We start from the raw sequence: 22,616 nt of genomic DNA, 5'->3' as shown, positions 1-22,616 counted from the left end.
AATTTACAGGGGTGTCATTATTACGTCACATAATGTTATTATGTCAAATTGTCAAATGTTAGATGTCAATTGTCACCAGACTCACCAGTCATAGTGATATCGTAGCTACCTTGTAGCTACGTTTTAGTCATCTGTGGTGATAGGGAATAGGAATTATATGAGCATAATTGCATTTTTAATTATAATTTGATATACATATACAAAAAAAACATCACCTAGCATATACGGATATTCCGAATAGTTACTAATAAGATATTATAGTTTGTGTTTATTCAGAACCAATTTAATTTTATTAATTGTGAACTGTGAAATAAAAAAGATAAAAAGTTTTACAAAGGATGGTAAAACATAGTCGTGCCTACATCTACTTTTGATTAAGTATAACCTTTCATATAAAGAAGGTAAGTTATTTATTAACTAAAATAAATTTTACAACCATTAAGTAACTATGAAAGCATTAGATTTTTTATATAATAATTGTACAATGACACTTTAAATACTGAATATTAAAAGGAAAAATGTACATATTTATTTAAATTTGTTAATGAGTCGTAATTTTTTTTAAAATAATCATAAATAGTACTTTATTTCCTGTGAATGACATGAATAATTTTGTCTTTCAATAAAAATGCACTTCATTAAAAGCAATTCCTTTATAAAACAACTAAATTTTATTTGTATCGACTTTTGAAATAATTAACCATTGTTTTCAACCTTCATCATATTCTAAATTATGTTAATCAACATATTCTGTAGACACTAATATCCTTGAAAGTCTCAATCATTTATTTATTTGGTCCACTTCATTTCTTAACTGGTAAACTTGAATACTAAGAGATTTGTTTTTATTTTGTCATTGAGTATATATGTTACTTTGTGTTTTGCTTGAGCAAAAGTAATCAACATTCAACAACACTAAAGTATGATTGTGCAGATAATACATTTAACTATATAAAAAAAAAATCACCCAGTTTTACCTCTTAATAGTTGTACATTGAAGCTCCTAAATGAATCTGATGAAAACCAGAAGTAATGAATCTAGTGTAGTGTGTTCTGTCCTCTTCTCCTAAGTCTGAATTTCATATAAAAATATATTGCTGATTGGTATTTTTATAAATATTTAACGGCATAAATTAAAAATGAGTTGAAACATTCTAAAGTATTACAAAATTTATGTAAATGTGTTTAACAAATCTCAAATGTGACATTACAATAATAATGTTGAATGGTTACTTTGAAATTGACTTTTTTTATAATTTTTTATAATAATGGTCATCATCATCAATTTAAATTTTCTGCTAATAATAGGAAACTCTCACGGTAAATTCCAGTACATTGTAAAAATTTAACATCTACATAATGTAACAGCACTTTCAGTATGTATCAGTACAGTTGTTCTAATGTCTTTATAAAAAGTTTAAGTTATGGCTCATTTTTGTTTATTGTTGTAGTTTCATCAATAAAATATTTCTTGTTTACTAAGCCAGTTTTTTAACTTGTCTTACTATGTATAGTGAATATTGTATAGGATAAAAATTCTAAATATCATTGCCGTTTGTGTAAATTTCTTAGCAGAAAAGTGAAATAATTTTTGGCCTGGCTGTTTACCAAACGATTTAAGAACCTCACAATAAAATAAACCCTAGACCAGTATTATTAGTACAAAGGGTACTGTATATGATTATAACAAAACCAGCTATACCCCAGGGACTCATGTATAATCCAAACATGTATGACTCATGCTTCATAATTTGATAGATTGATATCCTCCCAAGGTCTGCTTCACTTGTCAATTAAATGATGTTGCCTGTAGCCTATATCCTATATCCGTCTTCAATAAATGGACTATTTAATGCCAAATTTTATTTTGAACTCAGATTGGTAGCTCGTGACAGTAGCTCGTTCGGTCATACAAAATATTTTTAAAAAGTTAAAATTCGAGATAAAAATACTCGTATTTAAAAAGTGTTAGATAGAAAACAAGTTGTAATATAATTATAAGTTTATCTTTATACTATGTCAATAATTTGAATTAGTATTTACATGCGTAAATAATAATCAGAAGAATATTGAATTGAAATATTTAGCTGAGTCAGTGTATGGGCTAAATCGACCGCGTGATGTGACAAAAAATCAAACCAAAATCAGTTCCCGCGTCCGCGGCGGCTAGGACGACCGCTCATATATCCTGCGCATGGTTTTACCATATTTAAATGTTTGTAACGAAAGTAAATGGTACAATATAGTGTTAAAAATAAAAAAATAAAATATTTTTACGTAGGCTGTGAAGTGTACGATCGTTTCTTATATTTAACTGGATTTTATAAACCATGATTGAATCACTATTCAAATATATGGGTAAGTTAGACTATTAATAATAATGTTTACAATCCAATTAATATTAAAAAAACAACATACGTGTATCAGTTCTACTAGGAGGAAATAATTCATGTATATGTTAAGGTAACACTGAATCACTGAATTTAGGAGCGGAAAAAATATCTTTCGAAGCTACAAGTTCTACTGTTTAATAAAATTTAGTATATCATGATTAAACAGTATTTATTTTTAATTTCCATAACAGTTTCTTTGCACAGTGTTTTAAATATGTTAACAAAAAACACTGTTCGTAATTCCGAGCAATTACAAATTTTAATTCTCTTTTATAGGGAAATAGATGCGTTCAACTTAACAAAAATAAAAAAGTTAAATGTGTTTGATGTGATTTTAAATTCAAATTAATACCCTCAGTAGAACTCTTATTCGATACCGATAGGTATTTTCTGATAATTTCCCGATTGGCAGCCCTAACATCTATCAATTTTGACAAGTTACACTATTTTACTATCAAATTAAAATAAATTCTTATTTACACGAATATTTATGGATGGCAAATTTTTGTAATCTATTCGAGAGAAAAGGCGAAGGGACAGCGGCAGAGGGAGGCTTCTCTGAATGATCCCGATTCGCGGCCAAGGCCATAATATGAAATGTACAGCGGATATTATAGAGTCCTACTCTCATAACCGATGGGACGGCAATCCGATTCAACCGCAGATGTTCCAGGAGCTGACTTTATGTGAATAAAAAATGGAGTACACTATTCCTAAGATATATTACAAATCATTATATATAATATTATAATGCTTTGTACTTAGAAACGATGGAGACGGAAGATGACGTCGGACGCAACCTATTGGGCGACATGCCACCGATAAACTCTGATCTGTTTGAGGGACCCTATGGTGGCAGCAACGATATTGGAGATATGACATTTTGTCTCGGAAATTACGTACCTGACTTTATGAAGGTAAATTTTATGTTTTCATTGATTTCATTAATTCATTCATTCAATAAAAATGTAGCTGAAGTTATGAATGGTGGAAGATCTTCAGTTGGAGCAACATTTGAAATGATCGATGCGAATGAGTGAACCCATTGTAAGCTATATAATTTATAGCTACATAAAATATAATTAATTATGATATTACTTTTCCAAAATTATATTTCTTCGGAAATATACAAGTAGGTACTATATGCCGCAACCAGCTGGTTAAATTTACCATCCAATGAAACACCAAATTTAATTGTTATTGGCGTCTCTTTACTAAGAGGAGCCATTTAAATAACGGTTCTCCTTTTATTTTTTTATATTGGGTAAAAAAACCGATTCCATTAACTCTCTAACTCTATGTGGCAAGACCACTCTTCTTCTTTCTTCTCTCTAAAGTTTTTTATAGTAACCGAAGGGAATGCCGAATGTTATATTGTAATAATCGGTGCCAGCACTGCCAGCCAGCAGCAGACGCGTAATATTTGTTATTTATTAAGTACATTTTTTAATTTGTGTTTGTTCTGTGCTGGCTGGCACCAACCTCCGTGTCCGTCCAACCTACATTATGTAATGATTTGGGTGTAAGGAAATATTTACACATTGGTACATTTGCTGACAATCAACCCATGAAATAACAATCAAGCTGATAATTAATTTAGGATTTTCAACGCCATCCAAATCCTCATAAGTCCCGTTTAAATTCACATACAACGTTTCGATAACGTTGACGAGTTACAATACAATCGTTTTAAGATGTAATTTACTATACAATATTAATTCTTATTATTATAGTTAAGCATAAAGATGTTCGTAAAAAGAATAATGAACGGATTACAGTTATTTTATGAAGTGGACAAAAGGAAGAAAGAAGAAGAAGAAAGAAAGGAAACTTTTTATATGACGAAGTCAATTGAAATTTAATAATCGTATGATACAGTTATTAATGAAGATAATTATATTTATATATTTTTGAATCTACCAGATGGATTCGAAGTTTTTTTTTTTCATTTGACAGCTCATTTGTTTAGCAATATTATAGAATATATAGTAAAATACTATGATATGTCATTTATTATTAAACAACCTTTATATAGTATCTATAACATTAAATATATAAAATAAAAAAAATCTATGAGAACATACAATCTATTCCAACCATAACAGGAAAAAAGGCCAAATAAACAACATTTGACAACAAATTGACGCGTTATCATTGGTCGAGAGCTTGATTAATCTATGACATTCACTATGGTCAGTAAAAATCCCACTGCTAGGTTAAAGCCTCCTCTAGCTAATTGGATGCGGGTTGCTGGATAAACATTTGGCAGAAATAAAAATTAAACTTAGACACATGCAATCTGCATGTTGTGTTCCTTCACCGCTAAGCGCGAGATTAATTATAGAACAAATTAAGCACATTGAAATTCCGTGGTTCTTGCTTGGGTTTGAACCCGCAATCTCGGTTAAGATCAACGCGTTCCAACCACTAGGACGTTTCCGCTCTTTAATGTAATCTCTGAATTATATAATTAATCAATAATAATGAACCAAAACAGCAGCACTAAAATATTATCATTCGTTATCATTAATATGTATTTCAGTTCGTTTATCGGTTATAATATTTTTTTCTAATTTTTGCCAAGTCATTGAGATTTAAAAATACAGTATTTGTTATTTGCTTAGTCATTTACATAACATAATTTAAGTGCAAAGGCACTGCAACTTTCCAAACCGGATGCACCTTTACATTTAACTCAACTAAGGTATAAATTTAAAGATATCAAGATATTAACTGTTGCTTCTCAATATATATTCTGTAATGTTTTGTATGTACGGAAAAATATTAATGATTTTATGAGAAAATGTGATTCTCATAGCTTTGGTACAAGGAACAAACACAAACTTGTTACTCCTGTTACTCGACTGCATAGAGTCAGTAACTCTTTTGTGGGGCAGTGTATACGGTTCTACAGCAGGATCCCAGCAAGCGTATAAAATGCTTCTGTTGCCAAATTTAAAAAAATTGTTAAGGAACGCTTGTGAGTTGTGTGCGAAAGGTTACTATACAGTTAGTGAGTTTATGATTGATAGCACACGGTGGTTGTGTTCAATTTGACAATCAATAAGTAAGTGTAATGCTTCTATATTGAATAAAGGAATTTGAGTTTGACAAAAATCACATGACGATTAAAAAGTGCTTCAATGAGAGTTCTTGATAATAAATATTTTATATTCGATACATTTTTTTATAATAGAGTTGTCAAAATAGTAATACTTTGACAACTAGTTTACACACACACACACACAGAATCATATGATTGTCTATACGATACATTGATTTGATAAATTCAATTAATACACTTCTAAAGGTAATATTTCGTTTGTATTTAAAATTGCTATGACTTATAGATGTCGTATTGGCTTGTTAAAACACTGAACCGTTTATGAATCAATGTCTTGCTAGAAAACTTCACGGTATAAAGTTTTTGATAGCTGGTATTCCCGATGTATTAGCGCAAGATACATGTAGTTTATATACATATGTTTACAGTCGTTATCGAAGAATGATAAAATAACGCAAGACGCCATGACTCGGCAAATATTCATTCTTACACGTAAACTAAATTATTTTTTAACGTCGTTTATTTCCGTATTATAATCTTGTTTGAAAAGTAATCGTATTATTGAAAATATAATATTTGTAAAGTTTTCTTTATTTGCTTCTTTGTAAATATAATATAAAAAAATGTGTTATGTTAGCTCGAGTTATAATATATTTAATATGTTGATAGATATAACTTTCATGGTAATCGGTCATACGGTGTTAAAGTCTAGATATCTTTAATAGACGCAAAACAAATTAAACGTGAGCAGCGTGATACAATCATCATTTTAGTATAAAAGGCGAAATCAAAGATTTTTCTCTTATCTTTATCAAAATAAGATACGTTAGGTTCAAAGACCGAATACATTGAGCGAAACAAAAGCTTGCGAAGCCTTGTGACGTCACTACATGATACAATTGATTATTTACCTGTACTATGGAATCTAAACGCGTTCTTACGGCTTAAAAATCTCCAAAGTTCAAAGCGAAATTCATCACGGTTAGTCGGTGGTAGTCGGTAGTTCGTGTAGCCTTCAGTTCTGAGGTATATAAAATATATACGCAGATCACAATTTTTATTTATTCATATGATATAAAATGTTATGTTAGTAATTCGTACGTCACTTTTATTTATCCGCCTAAAAAGGATGTTGACTTATTAAACTTAACTCAATAGATAAGAAATACTACAGTACTTATGTACCTATTCTATTGTTATTCAACGGACAATCAGCAATACTTAATGTCGCTCCGTGTGAGAAGTCTGCAGAGAGTAATTGTCAATGTAAACCTGTAATACACTGGCTAACCTAATCGGACTCCGACCACATAATAAAAAATTTAAAAACAGAAATCATCCTAATTCCGACGATTAAACACATTTTAATTTTGTGTATATATGTAAAATATAATAATTATACTTAAATTACATTACATTACATTAGCAGCCTGTAAATTTCCCACTGCTGGGCTAAGGCCTCCTCTCCCTTTGAGGAGAAGATTTGGAGCTTATTCCACCACGCTGCTCCAATGCGGGTTGGTGGAATACACATGTGGCAGAATTTTGTTGAAATTAGACACATGTAGGTTTCCTCACGATGTTTTCCTTCCCCGCCAAGCACGAGATGAATTTTAAACACAAATTACGCACATGAAAATTCAGTGGTGCCTGTCTGGGTTTGAACCCGAAATCATCGGTTAAGATGCACGCGTTCTAACCACTGGGCCATCTCGGCTCATCATAATTATACTTATGACAAGACAACTCCGTTACTGATTGTGATTTGAACCTGCGATCTCTGGTAGAGCACCACATGCTCTGTTTATTGAGCCATATTAGCTATTGATAAGAGATTATTGTATCAACAAAAGGATGATGTGCAAAAAAATAACCAACTTCGATAAAGAAAATAATCAAATATAATAAAAAAATAACAAAAATACCAAAAAATAACCTTGACATCGGGTTATGTTAATTCATTAGTGAGCTAATTCAGATTTAGTTTTGCTCCGTAATTTATTGTTATACACATACATAAACGGTGAAATAATATTTATTATTCTTTCCAGATGTTGTTTACAATGAGATCGCATCATATGCTGACTGATGTTGTCTTAGAAGTGGGAAACGAATTGTTTCATGTCCACAAAGTCGTTTTAGCCGCTGGAAGTCCATATTTTAAGGTAAATATTATTATTATTTTAATTTTAAATACGTAGACAAGACTTGAAAATTGGTCTTCTGTTGATAAGTGTTAACCACCGCTCGTAGACATTGATACTGAAAGATATATTACACAACCTAGATAACTGAACACAATAATACTTAATATTGCTTTTAGGCACTGTGATGTGTGATGGTGAGTGAGCCGGTGTATTTATAATTAACTTGAACATCTCAAAACCGATCATATTTGATGCATTGACGTTTCTAAGAATCGATTTATACTTCTAATAGAGCAAGTCTCTGTCGAAAATACTACATTCAACCAGTGCAACGTTATACGATATATGCAGAAAAATCGTGTGATCTATATAAAAAAATATATAATTGTGCAATCACACCCAGAGTACGACATGAACTGTGTTTTCATTACATATATACCTACAATATATATTTGTACGAATACGTTTAATATATTTATTCACTATCGAAACATTACAATCACTTATTCCTTGCTTGGTGTAATATTATATAAGACAACTTATTCTAATGAACACTGATGTAACGTAATATATTCATTTATAGCGCTAAAGTATTTATTTATGCGATACATATATTTTCATTTATTCCAATATATTTCGCTAATATCAATGTCATATACGTATTTACGCTTAGGCATCCCGAATGATATTTATTTACAAATGTTACATGTCTGAGGCCTTTAGCGTATGTCGAACATCAAAAATTAACTATAAACAACTATTTATTATTGGGTATATTCAAATCAGATATTATCTCATCATCATCTTAACTTATATTCTGTATGAATAAACTTAACTCACCGCGGAACGTGTTCCATGACGTTCACGTTTCACGGTCGTGATCGTGAAATGCCAGAAAGTTATGCACACGACATTGACTTTAATAATTATGACATTTAAAGGATACACGCCTCAAAATCGCTTATCGCTGTATATTGATTTTCGAATTTTCACGAGTACAATACGAAGTGATTTCTTACAGAATTTGCCTCTGATCAATTTAATTCATTATAATTATAGCTGATGGTAAATTTTGTTACCTTAATTTTCCAATACAAAAGTTCGGTTATACTTGCGCTCGTCTGAGCGCTGGCTCACTCACCCCTACACAATACAAATATTCGGTTTGTTTCTACAGAATAAAACATGAATTTGGGATAAAATACACTTTCAACGGTTATCATTATATTACAGATAATATATTTATATGTTAAGCTTTAGCCAATTTAAATTTGTTAATGTACAATTAATCGCAGGCAATGTTTACAAGTGGGTTGAAAGAATGCGAGATGTCTCGCGTTCGTCTGCAGGGCGTGTGCCCCTCGGCCATGGCTTGGCTCGTCTACTTCATGTACACGGGGAAAGTGCGCATCACGGAGGTCACGGTGTGCCAACTCCTGCCCGCCGCTACCATGTTCCAGGTACTATACTTATATATATTGAACGAAATCGTACAGACATGCATATAAATATATATAAATAACAAAGTCAATATCTAATTTAATCGAGCAAGTATAAGAAACGAATTTTCGCCTGCGACTTTGCCCGTGTGGGGGGACAGGTTTATGATGATCATGATTTCGCTATTGTTCAGTAGTAAAGACGAGAACGCGTAACAAACAAACAGATATACAAACTCACTTTCTTATTTATAATAATAGCTTAAACCGCGACTTTAACGAAGTGAAATTAATAAAATTCGATATTCAGTTCAACAACCACAAATCGTCATATCGAATTTTACCCCCTCGAAGAGTGAATTGAAGTAGTCTATGTCCTTTCTTGGGGCTTAAGCTCACTCCGTAACAAATTTCATCAATATCGGTTCAGTGGCTTAGTCGTAAAAGCGTAACAGATAGACAGGCAGACAGTGTTCCTTTCGCATTTATGATATAAGTGTGGAAAGTTAGTATTCGGATTTTTTACTTTAGAATTTGATACCATCGCGCTAATCTCATAATAGCTAGGAAGTGTATAGTGGATCTTTTCAATGGTAAAACTCTCAAGTGACTCTTAAATCACTTTTTTTATTTTTGAGAGTTAAATACTGTCATGTCATGCAACTATCAAAATCTTTTAATTTAACTATAATATTTATTTTTCTTATCTACTATTATATACGGTGATTCATATTAAAACGCACTATTTATTGCGTCAAATACATTATTTACGTTTTATTATACAGTATGTTCGCTTATAATTAATTGCATTAATATTTTTATATTAATAATTTCCAGATTGTTATCAAAATGTAGAAATTTTTATCTTATCATGAGAAACAGTTTTAATCTGTGAATACTTACGTATTATGAAACAGGAAATTGGTAAATGTTCGCTGTGAACAAGTGAATTGTGTAAAATTGTGTACCTTCATATATTTTTCGTAAGTTACTTTATGATAAAAATAAAATATATAACATGTTCATGTTTAAATGACGTTGCATGTTTTGTTTTATTTTATTACAATTGAATGACTAATAAATTGTGTAGTCAAATAGAACGGCGGAGCAATTATGAGTTCGTTATAAAAATGTAAAATATAACTTTATTCAATTCTTAATATTTTAATCAAGGACATTGTTTACATTAAAATAGACTTCAACGATTGCAATATGTTGAATTATTCAAGAGTCGAACAGTAGTATTCTCTCGAGTTTGATGTTAACTTAAGCAAATGAACAATTTATTATTCCTAGATTTGCGTGATTTTGAACTTGGTTTCAATAAAAAGTTGTAATGTCAATCCTTTGTTCTTTTTGGTAACGTAACTGTTTATTATCTAAGTGATTAATTATGTATGTATAGATAATATAATTTGTTTTATAACTTTAATATATATTTTTATATGTCTACAATTTTTTTAACATTTTCAATTGTGGCAAATAGAATATGTTAAAATAATGTTGAGTGAGAACTTAAGATAGCCCTACACTTTAGTACTGCATAGTACATATGCTTAATTATATAAGTCGGTATTCCGTTTCAATGCGAAATTTGTCTCTTTTTGATTATTGATTTTTTTAAGTTAATTATTCCCAATCTGTACTAACATTGTAAATATAAAAGTAACTTTGTCTGTCTGTTGTTCTTTCACGGCCAAACCACTGAACTTAATCTGATGAAACATCGAAAACCCAACCCTTAAAACGCAAGCGAAGCCGCAGGTGACAACTAGTATTTTATTTTAATTATCTTGGGTCTCATAGTGACAATGAACTATTTAATAATATTTGTAAAAAGATGATTAGAATGTGAAAGGACATATATTGTAGTTGCGTGCTCCAGATATCGAACGTAATAGATGCGTGCTGCGCGTTTCTCGAGAGGCAGTTGGACCCCTCCAACGCCATCGGGATCGCCAACTTCGCGGAGCAGCACGGCTGCGCGGAACTCAAGCAGAAAGCGAACCAGTTCATTGAAAGACATTTTACACAAGTAAGATTATAATTTTAATACTAAATGTAACATTTTGTAACTGTCATTGGTTCTCCTTTTTGGGAGTAGGTTTAGATATTATTCAAGCATTCTGCTCCAATACGAGTGAAAACAGGCAAATTTACAACCGACAGTCTTCCTCACAATGTTTTCTCTCGTCGCCAGGCACAAGAACAGCTTTACGACTTTACATTACTGTACTTTGCTTAACGAGCACAAAATAATTAATTGTTCTAATCACAAATTGTATACGTCGTGGAAACTCAGATGTGCTTGCATGGCGATTTGAATCCGCAATCTCGTTTAAGATCCAAAATTTTAAGAAAATACAGAAAAACGTTTGCAACGTTGCCAATAATGTATTCGTTTAGGATGATCAATGTTATCTACTGCTACGTCAGGACTCGGTTTCACCCCCAAACTGCGCCAATAGATATTTCACGTCACTAATATTTTTCTTTCTTATTTACTTATTAACAATGACAACTTCTCTTTGTATGGTACCCGAACAGAGTGAACCCACTAAATCTGCATATTTTCGAATCGAATAGATTTTCGCCTTTGATAATGATTTGACATTTGCATCAACCATATTTACACAAATGTCAAATAATTTTATTTGTCTACCACCCGCGCGTTCAAGTTCAAATGATTTGGGAATAAATTAAATGATAAGATTTTATTTTTTAAGTAAGTATAAAAAAAATGGCGAAAATATTTTACTATCGAGACTATGTGCAGCAAGAGATCTTTGTAATCATTAAGTAAAAATATACTTGAATTGATCAATATCATTGCATTTAATCTGCATTACACTACATTAATAAACTTTCGCTATGAATATTCGCTTACTCATCTTAGTAACCGACGCGTATTATTCCATTTAATTTCAACCTACGAATTTACGTCTAAGTAAATAGATAAGAATATAGTTTTACACGAAAAACGTTTTATAATAATAAAAGATAATATACTAGCAATTCTGACACGGCTAGTGAGTGCAGAATTGCTTTTGTAGTATTGATTTAGTGAATCACTGTAAGTTTTAATACCTCTAGCAGAAGCTTTCACGCTAACTTAGCTTACAAAGCCTCAATTCAAGGATCTATAATGCGTGAACGTGTCTAAAATCAACCAAAACCAAGCATAAATCCACACGTGTTACATATTCAGTGCGATTCTTACTTAATCTATAAATCCAGTTTGATTTTACTTCAAAAAATTCCAACTGAACTAGAACTGGCCGACATTCAAAACGGCATTTATCACATATCCATATGAATATCATACAATTTTTAAACCTCGACCAATTATATTTAATCATGACAATCATGACAGTTCAAGGTCGAAGTTGTTTATTTTCTATACTCTGACATTGATAAAATGTCTAAGTTGATTGTACTATGCAAGAAAGCTTCATCCATGTTTCAACGATATTTGTACAAAGTTTCAATTTAATCGGATGAACTATGTTTGATGCACGTACATGTTTCACGTAGAGTTCGTAAATGTTATGTTAACTTTATTTATGTTTTAAGATCCTTTTTGTAATAGTAGTACATAAAGTGGATTTTATTTTTATTTTTATTTATTTATATTTTGGAAACAAACAGTGCTATTAATAATTATAAATGTTGTACATAATTAATCCTTAAACCAAAACAGTTTCCTATGACAATTAATACATAAATAACTTTCAGAGTGTAGAAAGCATATTAATAATTACTATTATAAATTATACATTATCATTATAAATATTAAAATTAAAACTTTAAATTGAAAATAAAAATTATTGCAATATATAGTTAGGTATGTTAAAATATCATTGAGATTCATTCAATAGAAATATTATAAGTCAAAATAAATCAAGAACGCATCGTGATGGAAATGTTTTTGGAGAACTAATGTGAGTAATTATACCTAGTTCGATTTTGTAAAGTCACTTTAACGCTGGGAAAATCCCCGACATCGTGAAGGAAAGTCCGCTTTCCATAGTTGATATCGGTCACGTTGGGATCCACTTATAATAGACACTTATACAGATATCAAAAATTGATATTTTTCAAAATCAAATGTGTTATTGAGTCTTATTGGTAGAATGGAATACAGCTGAATGAACTTTGTCCACTATTTTAATTTTACAACTAGATTCAGTCTCGTGAACAAGACATTCGTAGATAATGTCGAAATATCGAGCTCCACCAAATAAAAATAAAAAACATGGTAAATATCCCGTTTTAAATACTGTTAGTAATAAAAATAACCATGGTAATTTAAAATCTTATATTTTTAGCACTGTGACAAATGTTAGACGGTGTCCTTAGATTACACAGAAGGGAAGGTGATAGAAATCGGGTCTTGAATGGTAACGTAGGTTCGAACTAGTAGCATACTAAGTGAACCTCCTTGCTAAATTTGTTGTTTTAACGTTTTAAACGAAATTTTGTATGCGGTAAAAATTAAGGTCAAGCAATATCGATTAGTTTATTTAATCGTGTGATAACAAATAATTGGTGATTTATTTATTTTGGTAATCGTCAGGTTTGCCAAGAGGAAGAGTTTCTACAGTTGACGGCTCAGGAATTAATATGTTTGATACGGAAAGACGAGCTCAACGTGAGAGAAGAGAGAGAAGTCTACAACGCCGTGTTAAGTTGGGTGAGTTAATGCGACAATATTTCTCATTGTAATCAAATGATCTTTGACATAAAGTATAGACAAGAGTGCAATTTCTTCCTAGCAACCGTAATGCCCACTCCACACGATCGTCCAACAGTTCCCTCCACGTGTAGAGAGGTAGTTCGTTAATGCTTGAGGAAGTTGAATCGTGTTGACGCGAGATCGCTCTGATGGTGGTAAACCCTATACACATCCGACCTTGGATTATATTTAGTTGGACAATATTTTTATACATACAAATTCAAACCGACTTTTTATTTTTTTAATAAATAATAATAACAGAAATATAAGATTAAAATGTAAACAAAAAAAGAGCTTAGAAAACAATAAGCTAGCTTCGTTTATGTATTCAAATATTTTTTCGTACACCCCAATTAAATTAAAAGTGATATTTTTTTCACTTCGAATCCTAATATGTCGAATTTCAAGTACGAAATAGCGTACGTCACTTCTAAATTCGCTCCTCGACGTTGTGTACGGTAAATTAATAAAAATTGTATTTGAAGATAGAAATTTAACACCAAAAAAATTTAATTTTCAATGAGAAATAAATAAAAATTAAAAAAAAAATTTTTTTTCTATGATTTAACCAGATGAATGTGCGGGAATCAGAATGATTCAGTAAGTCTACTAAACTCTTATATTGAACTAGCGGCCCGTTGCGTGCTTCGCTACGTATAAAGTGATATAATACAAAAATGAGTTAGAACATCGATTCAGTTTGCTGATGATACTTCTTTAATTTTTAAAATAAAAAGACGTCTTTCAATATTGAAAAAAAATATATATATCCCGCTGAATTTCTTTCGCTGGTTCTTCTCAGGTCCAAGGTGTTAAATTCCGAACCGGTAGTAGATTTTTGACTATCAATAAGCAAGTGTAAACGCTTCTATATTGAATAAAGATTTTTGACTTTGAATTCAAAACATTTGGATAAATAATATTTTTGGTTTTTCCATTTTGAGTGTGAATAAACAAACGGCTGGGGGTACCGACTCTGGAACAGGCAACATAAAGTTGGCCGTGTGAAAAACATGATTCTTCCAAATTCACACCACAAACGTGAAGTGTTTGCCCTTGGGCCTTGTTGATGGACATCGCAAATGATAAACGAACAGGATATTGTAATCGTTTGAACTCGAATGGCATATCAGTTTGAATCATAGGGATACGCGGTATCAAACAAACTTCACCTTTAGAGTTACCAGTTAAGATCGTAGCTTCGATCAAATTTGGCAATAACTTTTTACTGTCAATCTGGTGCCATTACACAGTTTTGGTGGATTAATATATCACGGGATTGAAATTGATCACCAACAATTACAATTGCAACTTTATCAATTGTCGGTACATTGAATCGCCCGGCATGCTCTCCAAAAGGTGTTCTATCAGCCCTTATTACGATTTTGTGATTATCAGATGGCATACGATCGAGAGTAATTTTAAACAATTGAACTAATGCGTTATGCTGATGGATAAACCATTGTAGCTCTCGAATAATTTCTCGTCTTGTATTAGAAACAATTGTACAACGTTGATCCAATTCACGATTTTCATCACCAATAAAATAAATTTGCAAAAATTGATGATCAGCGTCGGGGCACGGCAATAACGAACCAACTTGATGATAAATCTGGCCCTGAATCTGTAACATGTATGCAATTTTAATTGTTGGATAAGAATTTTTAAAACTTTCGAATACTTTATGATTAAGATTGATATATAAATAATATATTGTAATATATATATAATAATAAAGCCTGCTAACTACATGAAACACCGACAGCGCACTAAAAAACCTGAGTAAAATTTAAAAATTGAAAGTACACGCTACTTTTAAATCGACAAACGTAAATAAATATATATATGATTTTAGTTTTTAAATAGCTAGCAATTGAGTAATATATTTTTTTTAAGAAATGAATCGATGTTCTAATTGATTTTTTGTATTATTTCTAATGACAACTCAATCATTTTTAAAATAAGAAATTTTGTTACATGCCAGTATTTAATGCTATGCCATGGGTTATTTGGAAATAATAAATTGAATTAAGACGTATTACCTATTGAAACTGGTGGATGAGTGTACTCATTTTTAATTGATACTTCCTTTTAATTTGACAGACAATTCCCCGTCTAAAAAATCTCCATTAACAAAATGACGCACCATTTATTGAAATCATTTGTTACAAAAAATGTGATAAATGAAGAACCACTCGACGGATTTTGTGCAAACTTCACATAAACCATCTACTAAATAGTCCGAACAAACCGTGAAAATTTGGTTTGGATAGATGAGCCCGTTCTTGAGTTATAAAGTGACAACGAAAAATGCCACTTATTTTTATATAAGAAGATATCAGCGCCCTTTCGCACACGTAGTTACTAGATAATTTTTAATCAAAAAATTCCATGACATATAAAAATAAAAAACCTAAAATATTTTATATTTGATTCTTACGTTTATATGATAATTTAAGGAAATAGCTATTATATTCATTCAACTATTTCCTTATTCGTATTCGTTAAATCCTCGCAATTTCTAATAATAACGCAATTTTAATTTTACTTGATGGTACGGCTTTGTGCCCAAGCCCGTTTAGGTAGGTACCACCCACTCACCAGATGTGAGCCAGTGTAACTACAGGCACAAAGGACATTACATCTTAATTCCTAAGGTTGGTGGCGCATTGGCAATGTAAGGAATGGTTAATATTTCTTACAGCGCCATTGACTACGAGTGGTGGTGAACACTTACCACCAGCCCATTTGCTCGTCGGCCAACCTGGGTGTATCATAAAAATACGTAAACTAAATAATAATTTATAATAGAAATAAATGTTTCTAAATAAATTCTAGAACATCTTTGTTGTAAATATTTTAAGAAATAATAACGGGATTCACGTCTGATGACACGGAAAGATTTGAACTAATGACGTTCGAATGTATACGAGGTTACTGCATAATAGGTTTAACCCACTTTGCTAGTTATGATTCGTAATGAAAGTAATTAATAATACACACACACACACACTTACACAATTATTGACAGTTATTTAACCTGTCCAAGGGTGACTGGCTGTGTACTGATTTCGAATGTTATTGTATATCATGTTCCAATAGTAGAAGACAAAATTAAATTTTAGATTTAAATTCAAATTTTTCAATAGTGATTTATTAAGTTTCTGCTATATTGTAAACTACAAATAGGTCTTGATTAGTACATCATTTTATCATTAGATACTTACTTCCACTTAAATTTCACGACAACTCCGCTGAGAATTATTAAATACTTACATTACATTAGCAGCCTGTAAATTTCCCACTGCTGGGCTAAGGCTTCCTCCCCGTTTGAGGAGAAGGTTTGGAGCATATTCTACCACGCTGCTCCAATGCGGGTTGGTGGAATACAAATGAGGCAAAATTTTGTTGAAATTAGACACATGCAGGTTTCCTCACAATGTTTTCCTTTACCGCCGAGCACGAGATGAATTATAAACACAAATTAAGCACAAGAAAATTCAGTGGTGCCTGCCTGGGTTTGAACCCGAAATCATCGGTTAAGATGCACGCGTTCTAACCACTGGGCCATCTCGGCTCTTAAAATGGGGATTATTAAAATAGCATTTCTGTCACGTGTCCGTAATGTATAAAATAGATTATTCTAGATCACAATGACGTCTTGTCAATTCAAGGACGAAGTTGTTTATTTTTCTTTTTTCCTTCTGACATTGAATTTACTACTAATTTAGATTTCATAGATAATAAACACAGCTATTATTCACTAATAATATAAGCAAGGCGTGGTGGTTCTATATTGTTATCATATCATAAAAATATTAAATTCACTCAGCTGTAATTGTACTATTTAGCCGACCGTCGAGCCCACGCGTAATCTAAATAAATATACACAGATAAAAACTGCTGAAAAAATACTAGTGAGCCCTGACTATCTAATTTTAATTAATTACGGCACATCATTATATTTTTTTATCAATAAAAAATGTATTGTTTTGATAATATTGTTTGAAATGTGAAATTTCTACGAACAACCTTTTTGGTGATACGTGATATATTCTCAACATTAATTAAGTACATACATTAAAATTAAGTCGTTTTTTATGGCATTGATTGGCGGACGAGCATATGGGCCACCTGATGGTAAGTGGCCACCACCGCCAATAGACAAAGGCGCTGTAAGAAATATTAACCATTCATTAAACATTCAAGGCACAAGGGACGTAACATCTTAGTTCCCAAGGTTGGTGGCGCTTTGGCGATGTAAGGAATGGTTAATAGCTCTTATAACGTCATTGTCTATGGGCGGTGGTGACCACTTACCATCAGGTCGAAAAATGTCAAATAAACGTCGTACTACTTTACAATACACGCAACTTAGTGAATAACTCATAGCCAATATTTTTTCGACGCGTTCTCGGCTTTAACAGTAAAACTAGAACTGCTTGATGAAAGCCTTTATTTCTGTATTCGGTTCAATTAGAGAAGTTCTATATAATTTAAGAACTAAAAATACTAACATCCTTTTGAAAATATGGATAGAATAAGTATTATGAACAAGTATAGTTCAATAAAATATTAATTATTTACTCCAGGTTAAATTCGACGAGGATCGTCGGTACCCGCGCATGGAGCATATCCTGCAAGCCGTGCGTTGCCAATATCTCACACCTAGCTTCCTGAAGGAGCAGATGAGTACGTGCTCCGTACTCAAGAAAGTACCCGCCTGCAGGGAGTACCTCGCCAAAATATTTAAGGTTTGTTTCTTGTCTTAAATACAAGATCGAACAAAACCCTTATATAATTATGTTTAAAAAAAATTAAGGTAGTCCCGGAGTGCCCAAAGTTCTAATTATTATTTCCTATTTGAGGCATTTAAAGCGAATAAGACCTTATGTATAATGAACTTATAACTTTATAGGATCTGACACTTCACAAAAAGCCAGTAGTGAAAGAGCGTCGACCCAACACGCCGCGCATCATCTACGTGGCGGGCGGTTACTTCCGGCATTCCATTGACGTGTTCGAAGCGTTCAACATTGATGACAACTGCTGGATATCGCTGCCCAGGCTCACCGTGCCTCGGTCTGGCCTAGGAGCTGCTTTCCTTAAGGTGTTCAATGTTACTTCTATCATTATTATCTCATTAATTAGTGTAAACATTACAAATAAAATTATGCATTGACTTACAACTTTCCATTAAATACTTCGACTAATGTAATTCTCTATATGAAAGTATCTTGCCTTTTTCTAAATAATCCTAAATGATACGACGAACGATAATTTTGTCTTCCAAAAAACGATGACGTAAAGGTTGTAAAATTGTTGTGTTGGTATAGTTTTTGGAGCTTATGGGGAAGGAAATTAAATATTTTTCGAGGTATCGAAGTTCGACTAAATAAGTTTATTTTTTTAATATATAGGTGGCTAGACGGGCAAATGATATTACTTAATATATTACCTGATGGTAAGTAGTCACTGCCGGAAATTGTCGCTAATCAACTACTAAACTAAGATGATATGTCCCTTGTGCCTGTATGGACCCAGGCACGCGAACCCTTCAAACCGGAACACAGAAATACTAAGCGTTGCTATTTGGCAGAAGACCATCTGATGAATGGGTGGTACAAAGCCCTACCACTAATGTTATATTGCATGTTCTACTGTACATTCAACTTACAGAGGTTCAAAGTATAAATCATTACAGTGACATCATCGGTGTTAAACTTTTCAAACACCAGCTCGTATAATTTATTTTCGTTTTACTCGTGTCTCAAACGTGCGCGCGTAATTCGTTCGCAGGGCCTGTTCTACGCGGTGGGGGGGCGCAACACGTCGCCGGGCTCGTCGTACGACAGCGACTGGGTGGACGTGTACAGCCCCGCGGGCGAGCACTGGCGCCCCTGCAGCCCCATGGCCACGCCCCGACATCGCGTGAGTTCTGTGACAAAATCATTCCTAATTTACTACTTTACTTTTTCTTCTACACTTACAGTTTTATTTTATAACGTATAGTCATCTATCTCAGGTCGGTGTGGCGGTGATGGACGGGCTGCTGTACGCGGTCGGCGGCTCCGCCGGCACGGAATATCACAAGACTGTCGAGTGGTGAGTTCGCTCGGAATGTCAGTCAATGTCACCCTGCTCGTAGTGGATGGCGATCACTACGAGCGAAGCTTTACTGATCTAGATCTGTGTTATTGTATATTGTGTTTTCCGTGAATAGTTACGATCCTGAGAAGGACGCTTGGGCGTATGTGGCATCGATGGGTCGCGCGAGACTGGGCGTGGGCGTGGCCGTGGTTAACCGTCTGCTGTACGCGGTGGGGGGCTTCGACGGCGCACGACGGACCAATTCTGTCGAGTGCTACCATCCCGAGAACAACTGCTGGTCTGAGGTCGCCCCCATGCATTATGCGAGGAGCGGCGCAGGTACACTATCTTCAATTATGCTATAATAGTTTTTATCTGTGACATTGCCCGCGTTTTAGGGAAGGGATGTTTCGTGAGCTATAAAAAAGTAACCTCTGCTTTCAGTTCCTCTAGTAACCTTCATCTCTGATATTAAGTGTTTGTAGGATTGTTTTGTTTATGTATTATATTAACTGATACTATTTATTATACTATATCACATCACAATAGTAAAACTTAAGATATAGTATATCAAGTAAATACATACCTTATATAAAAGTATTTCCTTTATGTTATTTTATATAGAATTTGAGTACACAACACCCGAACGATCTTCATACAACGCGCAAATTGCAAAAGTTTAAACATGTATTCGCCGAAGGCAGCCGGCGTCGGGCAAGAGTCGGCAGTAATTAATCTTGCGCTCTCGTTCAGGCGTCGCGGCGCTAAACCAGTACATCTACGTCGTGGGCGGCTACGACGGCGCGGCGCAGCTGGCCACGGTGGAGCGCTACGACACGGAGCACAACACGTGGGAGGAGGTGGCGCCCGTGCGCGCCGCGCGCTCCGCGCTGTCGCTGGCCGTGCTGGACGGGAAGCTCTACGCCATGGGTGAGTGTCGCGCGGGCCCGGGGGAGCGCGGGGGTACAGTCGGACCGCCACTGATGCCGACTGACTGACTGAGTGTCCGCAGGCGGCTACGACGGCACGGCCTTCCTGGACGTGGTGGAGATCTACGACCCGGCGAGCGACACGTGGCGCAGCGGCACGGCGCTGTCGTCCGTGCGCTCGGGGCACGCGTCGGCCGTGTGCTACCAGCACGTGGCGCCGCCCGAGGCCGAGCCCGCACCCGTCGCGCCGCTCGACGTGCCGCTCGCCAAAAACATCATCAGCACGCTGGCCAACGCGCAGCGCCCCGGCGACACCTAGCCGCCGGCGCCCTGAGACGGCGCCCCGCAGCGCCCCGGCGACTCCTAACCGACGGCGCCGAGCGGCGGCGAGACGTGTGACGCCGCAGAGCGGTCGTGCTGTGACTCGGCCGCGGAATGCCCCGGTGGCGCACGTGACGAGCCGTGAGAGACATTTTGACTGTTATTGATTACAAAATAATCTAGTTATTTATTCATTCTGCCATATTTATACTTACGTTAAGAGTGTCGTCCGTTAAACATCTCTACGAGTCCACGAAACTGAATATTATTTTTAAAATGATTACGACAATCGGTGCCGCTTGAGATAAAGTTAACCGTATGTTCGATAGTATATCACAGCTTTTTTAATAAATTTTTATTATTGTTTAAATTTACTAGTCGAATATTTCTTTTATTTACTTAAAGTTCCCTAATTTAATTTGTCAATATTCAATTATTATCTAGACCAAAATATTTTAAAGAAAAAAAACCTTGCATTTTGAAAACCATTTTTGTGTTTGACAGTTCCCAACATTCGTAGTAATATAGCAGTTCTATAATTTTGATGCAAGTTCAATGTGACAAAGAGATATGTTAAAATATAAAGTTACACATTGACTCAGTTTCAATATTTTTTCTCGTAACATTCTAGTAAAATTGGTCATTTTAACGAACTAACTCGTAGTTCAAGGTCACGTGGTGCGTGGCGCCTCTAAGCCAACACTGATTAAATATATGGATTAGTGACATTCCTAGTTTAATTGGAACTAGTTAAATATATGTTTTATTATAAGCTGAACGGTTAAGAGATTCTAACTGATTAAAGTAAATGAATGACAAATATTCTCCTTATATTAAAGTTTATGTTAGCAGATCACAGTTGTATATATCCCATTGTATTTACTACAATGTCCATTCCTAAAACGAAGTGGTCCGTGTATACTTGATTGGTGTGTGAACATATTGATATACATTGTATTGTTAAACAATTAAGGTGCTAAAATATATATAAATACTTATTATTAGCAATAGTTGACATCACAAAAATCGTCATTAGATTTAAGGAGCTGATTCTAAGAATCCAATATTAGCTTTAAGTTTTTTTATTTCGATTACGACTTTTGTAATATAAATATATATATTTTTCAATGTTATATAATACGCGCGAACTAAGTTGGCCGGAATTATGTTAGTTCTTCGAGATGTTTGCGCGTGTCGTATCGGTCATGCGTGCGAAGAGAGAATATATTCCAGGAGGTATTAACGTTTTAGATAGTGTTTTCTAGACGAACGATTGGTATCGGTTATAACAGATCTGTTATGTCTCATAAGTTACCGAAGTGTCGGAAGATTCGACGACTTCATTTTTTAATTTTGTTATTGAAAAAAATACAATTATATTCGAACAATTTGGAAGAAAAACTCAAACGAAGGTCTTTAATACGTAATAGGATAATTTAATCATTAAAGATTTAAAATGATTTGAACTATTATAACAAAATATTGAGTATTTAAAATA

The 22,616-nt window shown here is 33.7% G+C and overlaps 1 protein-coding gene across 1 annotated transcript; it reads left to right on the top strand.

Moving 5' to 3' along the window:
• Positions 1–87: 87 nt before the first annotated feature.
• LOC113393278 (kelch-like ECH-associated protein 1B) lies at positions 88–21,651 on the top strand. Its single transcript, XM_026630083.2, has 13 exons — positions 88–401; positions 3,159–3,310; positions 7,509–7,622; positions 8,900–9,064; positions 10,929–11,078; positions 13,620–13,736; positions 18,371–18,532; positions 18,697–18,888; positions 19,578–19,709; positions 19,804–19,883; positions 20,002–20,207; positions 20,622–20,798; positions 20,881–21,651. Exons 2-13 carry the CDS (start codon positions 3,164–3,166, stop codon positions 21,114–21,116), a joined length of 1,878 nt encoding a protein of 625 aa, XP_026485868.1. The 5' UTR covers positions 88–401; positions 3,159–3,163; the 3' UTR covers positions 21,117–21,651.
• The last annotated feature ends 965 nt before the right edge of the window (positions 21,652–22,616 follow it).

This window comes from Vanessa tameamea, chromosome 6 (genome assembly GCF_037043105.1).
Source record: "Vanessa tameamea isolate UH-Manoa-2023 chromosome 6, ilVanTame1 primary haplotype, whole genome shotgun sequence".
Classification (NCBI taxonomy): domain Eukaryota; kingdom Metazoa; phylum Arthropoda; class Insecta; order Lepidoptera; family Nymphalidae; genus Vanessa; species Vanessa tameamea.
This window is presented reverse-complemented; position numbering and strand designations above follow the sequence as displayed.

What these genes read in the sequence shown, in the direction of transcription:
- LOC113393278 (XM_026630083.2), top strand. Translation starts at nt 3,164, where the DNA reads ATGGAGACGGAAGATGACGTCGGACGCAACCTATTGGGCGACATGCCA. An exon ending in ACGTACCTGACTTTATGAAG is followed by an intron (nt 3,311 to 7,508) that starts GTAAATTTTATG and finishes TATTCTTTCCAG; the next exon opens with ATGTTGTTTACAATGAGATC. An exon ending in TGGCCACGCCCCGACATCGC is followed by an intron (nt 19,710 to 19,803) that starts GTGAGTTCTGTG and finishes CATCTATCTCAG; the next exon opens with GTCGGTGTGGCGGTGATGGA.